Source organism: Cynara cardunculus, assembly GCF_001531365.2.
Source record: "Cynara cardunculus var. scolymus isolate 2C chromosome LG 11, CcrdV1, whole genome shotgun sequence".
NCBI lineage: Eukaryota > Viridiplantae > Streptophyta > Magnoliopsida > Asterales > Asteraceae > Cynara > Cynara cardunculus.
Window position 1 is genome coordinate 5,336,500 of NC_037538.1, and position 10,460 is coordinate 5,346,959.

The 10,460-nt window shown below is 34.5% G+C and overlaps 1 protein-coding gene across 4 annotated transcripts; it reads left to right on the top strand.

The window, feature by feature from the left end:
- Positions 1–944: 944 nt before the first annotated feature.
- LOC112520735 lies at positions 945–7,542 on the top strand. Of its 4 annotated transcripts, none has more exons than XR_003070071.1 (11): positions 945–1,064; positions 1,159–1,387; positions 3,953–4,060; positions 4,270–4,439; positions 4,605–4,738; positions 4,851–5,028; positions 5,233–5,791; positions 5,988–6,100; positions 6,507–6,747; positions 6,819–6,982; positions 7,090–7,147. XR_003070071.1 is itself a non-coding variant. In XM_025129252.1 (11 exons), the coding sequence occupies exons 1-11, from the start codon at positions 1,006–1,008 to the stop codon at positions 7,333–7,335; spliced, it is 1,929 nt and encodes a 642-aa protein (XP_024985020.1). In that variant the 5' UTR covers positions 945–1,005; the 3' UTR covers positions 7,336–7,542. The 4 variants fall into 4 exon arrangements, 3 of the variants coding, with proteins under 3 accessions (XP_024985020.1, XP_024985019.1, XP_024985021.1); XM_025129252.1 differs by lacking the exon at positions 6,819–6,982 and having other exon boundaries at positions 6,507–6,582; positions 6,691–6,747; positions 7,090–7,542; XM_025129251.1 differs by lacking the exon at positions 6,819–6,982 and having other exon boundaries at positions 7,090–7,542.
- The last annotated feature ends 2,918 nt before the right edge of the window (positions 7,543–10,460 follow it).

Below are 10,460 nucleotides of genomic sequence, written 5' to 3' on the forward strand. Positions count from 1 at the left end.
CTCTCTCTCTCTCTCTCTCTCTCTATATATATATATATATATATATATATATATATATATGCAACGATTATTTTAAAAAATGATAAATATTTGAAAAGTAAATAAGTGATCATAATCCTTTATATGATCAAGATCGGATTTGACTGGTCAATAATTACAGTTTTAGCTAGTCAAAAATTGTGGCTATACGAAAAATAAAGAGACTAGTTTCGTAACTTTTACAAATATGCGACAAACGGATTCATATATGAACATATGAGCTCGTATAATTCACATATAAGATATTTTAAGTGATACACATATGAACCCTTGTGATTCACATACAAACTAATTAACTGATTCACATATGAACTAATTACTGATTCATATATAAATCTGTGAGTTCATATATGGATCGGTTAAAAAATCAACATGTGAACTAATTAAATGGTTGTCATATGAACATATAGTTCATGAGTATCATATGAGTTCACATATGAATTCGTTTGCCGCCTATTTGTAAAAGTTACGGAACTACCCCTCTATCTTCTACATATATGCGAGGAATTGGTGTTTCATGGTTAAAAACTGCAAATGGTGACCAGATGAGGGAGTTGATCACTTCTTTACTTCTCAAATATTATTATTTCTCAAATATTTATCACTTCTCAATATTTTGTAAACCAAGCCATTTCGTGAAATGGTCGATTTTGCCGAATAAGTGTTTGATAAACGATTCCTAAACCCACTGGATGCACCCCCTAAGCATGACGAAAGAAAATTAAAAATGTATGTATTAAAATTTCATATTTTTTGAAGGTGTCACCCTTGAAATCATGCATGTCTGCCAGGTGTCGCTATTTTTGACATTACTAGTGGTCCTTCATTCACAGCAAACTCCTGCTTCTACAAACACAAAAACGCATCCGTTAAGGATTACAGAACGATCCATATGTATGTATGCAGGTAATGTAAGTATATCCACTTTGTATATTCAAACTCGAATAACCGAATCAAAATCAACAAATGGAGACGACGAGGAATCTCTCTTCAATTGCCGACGACGTTCTTCAGCGATGTGCCTTGTACGTAACTCATCAATACCTTTTTTTCTTTGGGATGGATTGAGGATTTGGTGAATATTTTGGATTTGATGTTGATTTTTTATTGGATTTGTAGGAGGTTAGAGACGCCTGTGAACGAATTGATCAAAGAATTTGAGGGTGGATGGAAGGGGGAGAAGGCAGAATACCCGAGGAAATTAGTGGAACACGTCTCCTCGAAAGCGCTCTATGAAATATGCAAGGACGTCGAACAAGCAATTAGGGAAGGAACCTTCAGTAAGTTGACCTTCGATATGATGCTCGCTTGGGAGACACCTACCACCGCCGATGAAGAATCTCGTACGGTACACATGGTTTTCTCTCTGTTCTCTTATTTTGTACTATTGTTTGTTTATTGTGTTCAATAGGCAGCAGATTTAATCTCTGAAATATGTAAACTGGCCTAGATTCTTTGGCTCCAATTGGAAAAGAGATTCATAGTTGATTACAATTGTCATAAAATGTTTAGGAAGGCAAACTACGTTTACATAGAACAGATACATGGAAATGCAATTACATATGGATGTCTAACTTATTGATTAAACTTTTCGAACGACAAATTTGAAATAAACCCTTGACTTCTGAAAGTTCTTGTTTCAACTTAACTGATGAGCTGAAAATTCCATAGCATTTAACAAGCATGGTGCTTGAGTTGAAACCTACAACAGAAAATGTAGAGATAACCACATGCTGAATAACTGAACTGATTTAATACCTAAACGTTTCCTTTAGTTTTAAGTTGCTGGAGCCTGGAAGATCATGAAGCCAAAGGTAAACCCGTATGAAACCTTTGTGAACATGAGAATACCACTAACTGTATCTATGATAGCCACTAGATTAAAATACTACTAATGAGGTTGTGGATCAAAGGAATGTGGAGAGGAAGCCATACAGAGGAGGATGCCGGAATCAATGAGGGTAGAGTTGAGGTGTGGGTAGAGTAGAGTCAGTGGTACCAGTGAATTTGATTAACATTAGCCTATTTCATTTTCAAAACATTGTAAAAGAAAAGAGGCATAGGGTTAGGCAACAATTAATTATTCAACCATAAATCCTATGTCCACTATGGTCCTTTGCATCTTGTAGCCAAGACAATGAATGTAGCCTTAGTAGTGGACCATGAAAAGCAAGCTCGTTAATGCAATAGTGAGCTTGCATCCAAAAATCCGTATAGCAGTCATGGTCAACAATTTTGCAGCAGTTCTTGGTTGTTTGGGAGTGCAAGAAATAAGGTCTTTTGTGGGTTAAGTCTGGACCTTTCCTTGGTTGTCTTTGGTAAGTGCAAATGTTTTTGAGTAGCTAGCTCAGGTGCTATTGGAAGCATTTAGCAGAAGTAGTGCAAGTTGTTCCCCTTTAGCTCCTTTAGGCGGTAAGTTTTTGACTCTTAAGCAGATATGGATCATTTAGTTGGTTGCAATATGCTAGTATAGTAGTATGTATCCATGCAAATAAAAATTTGCATGTCAACATTCTCGATGTATTTCGTATAGCCCTATGCTTTTGCAATCTACTATAAAATTCCGTTAAAAGAGTTGCCCCACCAACTAGGGTAAAAGTTCCCCTGCTTGTGAACTTGGAGCCTCCTATGCAATTAATCCACCTTGCATTAGAGTATCCTTCTAGAATGCTAAACAACATGTCATACATTGGCTAGTTCTAGCAGACCAGTTTTATTTACTACTTAGATACCTGTTCCATGTTAGAATTCTTTGAAAATAGGTTAGCAGTGAATCTGTTGAGTTGACACATGCTAGAGGCTATATCTAATTAAGCACATTGGGTATCATATATAAGGCTCCTAACAACACTCATATTCAATTGTGCAAGGGCTGTATCGGTATTCTTTGTTAGCTTTGAATTAGGTTCAAGAGGATTGATAAATTCATCAAAGCTCATATGTTTAAAGTTCCTAATTTTTTTACAATATAATGAGACTAATTCAAAGGAAAGTATCAACGTGTTTTTTCCATTTTTATACCCAAGATGTACTTTTCACTTCTTCCAAATATTGCCATAAGTATTTTGAAGATGTCCTTTACTCTATTCAACCCCACCATGTTTGTACTTATGATCATCATAGAAACCAACTGACTATTTGTCTGCAAACAGAAGAGTTGATGATATTGTGACTATTGTCAAAGTGCTCATACCTTACTTTGTCACTTGTTTTAGACCTTATTATACAAGCTTACACACTTTGGCCCCTTTGTCTGTGAACAACGAAATCTTCTGGTTATTCCATGTATATTTGTCCAGATTTGTATCCTAATGAGTGAAAAAATCTAGAGAAGTAAGATCAGTTAGAGTTTTAGTAGAGATAATATGAACGATCGGTGCACAAGGATCAAAGAAGTTTAAACCCGTTATTTCCAAGATCAGTTAGAGTTGTAAAATATACACCTTAGCTACTAATATCTCCTTAATGTCAAATATTGAAACCTTAGGGTTATATTTTCTTCTAAATGCCAACATTTCACTACTGAAAATCTTTGTTAATTAAACACATTAAGGAGAAAATAGAAATGCCAAGATAGTATCTCGTTATCCTTTTTGTGGAACTTCACCAATGGTTAGGCATGGTTGTTAGGAAAAGAAAATACACAGAATGTTGCATATGGCCTTCGAGATTAGTTTTTTATTTATTTTTAAAGTATATAATATTTATATACGGCAAATGCAACAAATAAACTCACACACCCTCCTCACCTATGGTGAGGTTTGAACCCCTGACCTCCTAGAAGGACAAGGGTTACGATACCGCTAGGCCAAAGGCCCTTTGGTACCTTCGAGATTAGTTGATGTCTTGTTCTTAAACAAAGTGTCTTTTGAAAGTTGTTTTTGCTTCTAACGGCTATATCTGTTGGTATTAGGAATGTGTGGCCAAGGAGAAAGAAGAGAGGAAGAAACCAGCAAATGAAAAGCCGCCTAACAAACACGATGAAGTTCCTCTGTTCTATTCAGACATCATGCCACTTCTTGTAAGGCACCTCCTTGCATTCACTTTTTGTTCAAATTTTAACTTTGTGCATGCAACCATTTTACATCTATTTTTTTAACAATACATATAGAAAATGTAATCACATTTCCAACATACAGCGCCATGCAAAAGTTATTAACTGATCATATTTCTTATTTCTGTAAGTAGCTTATGGTATCCTTTTGTAAATTCCGTATGCCGTGTTAGTAGGTTAATGATAAGCCGAGTGTCGGAGAACGCGCATTCGTGTGGTTGGGATTATTAGTGCCTTTGGTGGCTGATTACATTAATGGGAGGTTTACTTTTGAGACCCTAACAGCATCTACAGATAACCGTCTTCACTTTCCTGCTTACAACAAATTCCTTCAAGAAATTGACAAGTAACTCATCTGAATCTGATTCTGGCTTTTGCATTATGCATGCAATCTAATCTATTTTAATGCTGAATAAAAGTATTAGTGGTCAGAGAGGAAATATGGAAATATGCAGAACACAATATATCTATCTTAATTTGCTTTTTCAAATTGGCTGATCGCTGTTATTAGATGTGTAAAACATTTGCAAAAGCAAGCAACACCTAGGAACGTGGAGATGGCAGATGATGAGTTCATTCTGCATGTTGAGGGAACTGCAAGTTCACAGAGAGTAATACGCCATATCGGGAAACAAAGTTGGCCTGGTTTGTCTTGATTTTCTTTTTACTCTCTTTGTGACTTCTGCATAAACGTTTTATCTTGAGAATGTGATCTGATACATCCTTCGTACCATTCTCATTTGAATGAATTTTCTAGGTAGGCTGACGTTAACCAATTATGCACTCTACTTTGAGGCCTCGGGATCAATGTCATATGAAAATGCATTCAAGCTTGACCTGTCAAAGGACATCGATCAGTCAATAAAACCAGCAGCCACAGGCCCCTTCGGTGCTCCTCTTTTCGACAAAGCCATTATTTATGAGTCCGCTGAGCTGTGAGATAAGTTCTACGATAATGATAGCATTTACCTGTAGTATGCTGTCTATCTTTCTTATTTATCTACTTCGTGCTGGATTATCTGAACATCATCTCCACATTGATGGGTCCTGTCCATACAGACTATACTAAATTTTTCATATTTCAATTTGAAATTCTTAAGTATCCGAATAGATTGAGTTTTTTGCTTGGAATTCTTCAGGGAAGAGGGCTTCCACATTGAGTTCCCAGAACTGACTAGCTCCACGAGACGTGACCATTGGCTTGCTCTTGTGAAGGAGATTATGCTATTACATAAGTTCTTAGCGAAGTTCAAGGTGGAATCTCCTCTACAAGCATGGGAGATACATGCAAGGACCATATTAGGGATAATAAGGCTCCATGCAGCCCGAGAAATGCTCAGGATATCTCCACCTCATCCGAAAAGTTTCCTAATTTTTGCCTTGTTTGACGAGTTGCCTACAGGAAACAATGTGCTAGACGAACTTGCTGAGAGCTTAAAATCAGTGAAAAGTGGACACCCTTGCAGTGGTAGCTCGATATTACGGAACTTGAATGTCTCGCAGGGTTGTATCCCTTGTGCAGAGTCAGAAGTAGGAACTGAACAATCTGAAAATGCAAGTAATCAACCTGCAAATCTATCGTCCTTGGAGACAGCTGTTGAACAAGTTAGAGAGGAAGCAAAAGAAATCAATACTGCCAAAGCTACTGCGGATGAGCTGAAAGAGGATGGGATTGGTGATAGTGCTCTTGTATTGATGGTACAATTCTTGAATATCTTATAGCGTGAGTCCTTAGTAGTGGTTATCAGGTTTCACGTGCACATATGTGTGTATATTACCTTCAAGATTTTTAAACCATTTCTTTTCATAAGTATCCACTATTTCTCCATCTATATAGACATTAATCGGGTTTTAAATGTTCCCCTTGTTTTCATGTTTGATTTTGGTTGTACAGGAGCTCGTTGAGCCATTAAAAAGTGCATTGCCATGGTTTCAAGAGGTTATCAAGTGGGAAAGACCTGCAACCACCATTATAGTGATTGGCTTTTCGCTACTGGTTGTCTACAAGTACGGAGCTGTTTACTTTCTTTTATATTAAGCCCTCTATAGGTCGAGTCGTCTGTCTGGATAAATTTGTCCATCTGAGGAAAGGGAAGGCAAATATAGAGGGTTGGATTATTTCTGGTATTAATTATGTATGGTGTGGCTTAATTGGGACAAGTGAGGGGTCCTGGCTTATTCCATATAACCATTTTAGCTTAATGGCTTAACAATTAAGTCGTAAAGAAACTCTCCTGTATGGCTGAGCGAATTAGCCGCCCAGACCATTAAGCTCATTAAACTGTTAAGTAAACAGCCCCTTATGGAATCAAAGTTTTCCAGTTGTCTGAAAACTGCAGCATCTCTATAAAGGCACATTTTAGTTTTTGGTGCAAATTTAATTGTATTTTTGTTGTTGTTGTTGTCGCTGCAGAGAGTGGGTTGGCCAGGCCATAGCAGCATTCTTAATGTGTATGGCTTCAAAACTGATTTGGGCAAGACAAAAGAAAGTAGGCAAGCGAACCAAGTTTGTTGTTTGCACTTCTTCGGATCAGACAATGATGGATAGTATAGTGGCAGCACAACATGGAATTAACACTGTATACAACATTCTGCAGCTGCTCAACATTTCACTACTAAAAATATGGTCAATATGGCTTGCCAATGCACCCAGGGTATGAAACTATTTTATTTCCATTTGATTACGAGCAAAACCAACCGGCCCCACACGGAACCCGCCCCCTAGGAACCACATGTGAGGAGGTATTTCTGTTCAAGCCCGTCTCCTTCAAGATTCAAACTTGAACCTGTTGTGTATTTGAGAGCAAAGTCGCTCCGCTCCTTTGCCAACTGAGGTTCACACCCCAGGGCAGTTCCATTGTGTTATTAGTCTCGTGAATCTGTTGTTGGGTTTGTGCACTAGCTACATGTTTAGATATTGAATTATCGGCCAACATTTCTAAATTCTATCCAACACTATCACGAGCTGCTGATGTTTTTTATGGGTTTGTTTGCAGCACACAGACGCGGTGATCACTGCCATGATTTTAAGTGCAGTCGTATTAGCAGTCATCCCTCTGAAATATATGATCATGGGAGTCGTGTTATCGACGTTTGCAATGACGTTGATATCGGGAGACAGCAAGGACAAGAAAAATAAGATGGGGAACCGGCGATTGGAAGGATGGTGGGACTCTATCCCAGTTATCCCGGTTGAAGTTGTCCAAATGCCGAAAGACGATTCAGGCCAGAAAAATGAGTAATATTCTTCTCTTCTACTTTTTCATAATAAGTTGGAGTTATATTAGTAGACATAGGAGAAACTCTTGACAAAATCTTATAGGCATTTTTGGCATAAATTTGTTTGAAAGTTAGCTTTTTGTGTTGACCATGTGGATAATTGATGTGTGTCGAATTTCCCATGTATTTTATGATCGAATCCTCTACAAAATACCCGTTTTTGTGGCTAAAAGAACCCACTAAATGTGTTTTTATCGTTCCATTATAGGTTAATGTAATAGAGAGAACGTGAGGAAAAATATTCAAATATTGGCTTTTTCGTGTATTGTCCCTTTCTGTGTCTGTTGGGTTAGTAGGTTATACGTCTCTTGTTTCATCTCCGACAGTTTCTTTACAATTTCTTCAAAATGAAGAAAGCTTTTAGAGGCAAACGGATACCGTTTGTGATTCGTGGATCCCCGATTAATATACAGGCTCGAGCTCAAACGAGACCCGGGATTAGTCCAAATCTTGACTCTTAACAACTTTTTCAATTTAAAGATTCTAGCATTAATTATGTTGTTAAAATATTTAAAATTGTTTAATTGGTAGGAGTAATATTCTTTTTTAATCTTAACTAGTATTTAATTTTAGAGGGTTATTCAAATTTACATATTTTCAAACCATCTTTTTTGGTTTTTTGTTAAAAACAAGTCATATTTTACAACAATAAAGGGCCTCATGCCAATTCTGATTTTGGTATAATGAAGACAATTGATAAAATGTGAAATATAATTAAAAAAGTTTATATTGTAAAATAAATACATATAAAATAATAATGTTATAAAATAAATATATGTTAATCAATATATTGAATTATAGTCTTAAATGGAATAAAAATCATGTAAAAAGAACTCTCCCTCAATTATAGTTAATACAATTATCTTTCATCAAATGAATTCAAAGGGCCGTTCACCAGACGCTTATCTGGGTTAGCGTTTGCTTATTAAGTAACATTACCTTACCGAATGAATATGATAAGGAACAAGAATCTTATCTGGTAAGAGCGAGATAAGAACCAAGAGTCTTACCAGGTAAGTGAGAGTGACGACTCTTACCATGGTAAACGCATACCGGGTAAGCATTTATTAAGTAAGTGTTTGACAAACAGTCCTTATAGCTAAGAAAAAACTTCTTTTTCTTGCTTAATCAAATGATATTTTAATATTCTACACAAGATTATACTGAGAATGAGAAAAATATATGCAAATCTTAATTAAAAAATAAAATCCAAAATTTATATTTAAATAAAACAGAAATTGTAATTATATGTAATTCATATATATATTGATACATAAGTTCTTACACCGAGGAAATTATCTTTATTTTACTTTTTAGGGGTTAAATTAAGGGAAAACCGTCAAAAAAAAAAAATTAAGGAACACTCTGGTAACCGTTTATTTGGATGGAAGCCAAGAAACAACTTCAATTACTTATATATACATATGCATATTATCCAGATAAATGGTTAACAAAATATTCCTCAATTTTTATTTTAAAGGTTTTTCACTTGAATCTCCTTCAAATAAAATAATCAAATATTCGTAAACCGGACTCGAGGACGGACATGGACAATGAAAAATAAATATGGACAAGTCCGCCTAACCTGTTTATGTTTTATAATTAATATATTTTTTTACCATTTATTAAGAATTATGCTAGTATATTTTAAAATTAAATTATCAAAGTTATAGGATGGGAGATGGGACTCTTTGTTTTTTCTTGAGAACCCAAAAGGCTCTAGATTGTCTTTGTTAGCATCCTTATGTCAAAAGTCCTAATCGCTCAACAATGGATAAAGTCAGTAGTTGCTTAAAGTTTTAATTGCAACGATGCGTTTTTCCTTTACTTTTTGGTTCCACATTTGTTAATTATGAGTTACACTTTTTAGGTCCGTTAGCCCGTGGGCAAAACCGATCCATTTATAGGGCGGACAATGACAAGTTGTCAATTCCAAGAAAAGGGCTTGAGTTTACAATATTAGACCCGTTGGACAAAAAAAAAAAAAACAAGTTAGTCCTGACCTGGACCTGCAAATGATCATCTCTAATGCTAGTATAAATGTTTGATTCAAGAGTTGGTTTCCGGTAATAATATTAGTTATCCTGAGAAAGGTAAAAAAGAAATATTCACCATTTGATCAATCCTAGTTGAAGATCAATTAAAAATACCTTTCTAAGCTAATTCATGGGTTATTTTGGGACTTAATTTGAACCATTGGATCAACACTAATTAAAAATGATCAAGAGTCGAGATCTCTTCTAGCACTTCTCATATTAATTCTTATTCTCACACGATTCTTCATCTATTAATTAAATAAATAAAAGGATTTTAGTAGAAACCGAAAAGAAAAGATAAACTTATGAATGCCATAAAATTATTAACTACAGTTCATTTGGGAATTTTGTCACACTTCAATTTTGATTCGTAGTTTTTTCAACGGTCTTTTAATAAAGAAGTCAGATATCTATACTATATTATAAAATATTTGATAAAAATTCTTAAAAACCATTTTTTATACATGAAGTACTATTTATTGATGCATATTACTTAAAATCAAGATTACAAGTAATTGTGCATAAATATAACTTATTAAAGTTCAATACTTGAATTCGTGTAACTAACTACAGATAAATATAATCTAATAGATAATAAACATTTCATTTTAAATATATAAAATCTAATATATAATTAAGATAATCATTATGTTCTAATATAATACTTAATTATTATCTTTATAAAAACATATATTATTAAATAAAAAAATAAATTAGTTCATTATTAAACCTAAATTATACTATAATAAAAGATTAAATTAAATAAATTACAAAAAAAAAAACAAGAACTTTTAAATAGTTAATTTGATACAAATATCGATATATATATTTTCAAAATTTTATGATATCTTCAAATTTATATTTTATTCAAAAATAAAAACATTATTGTTTTCTCAAAACCACATAAAACCGTATTATAATATCGACATGAGACAGAATAAAACGAAACATTTAAATCCAGATGCATCTTGTTGTATTACGTAAGTACCCTTCTACTTCTATATAGTGTGTTTGATGCTTAGACTACATGAAATATAATGGGACAAAAATAT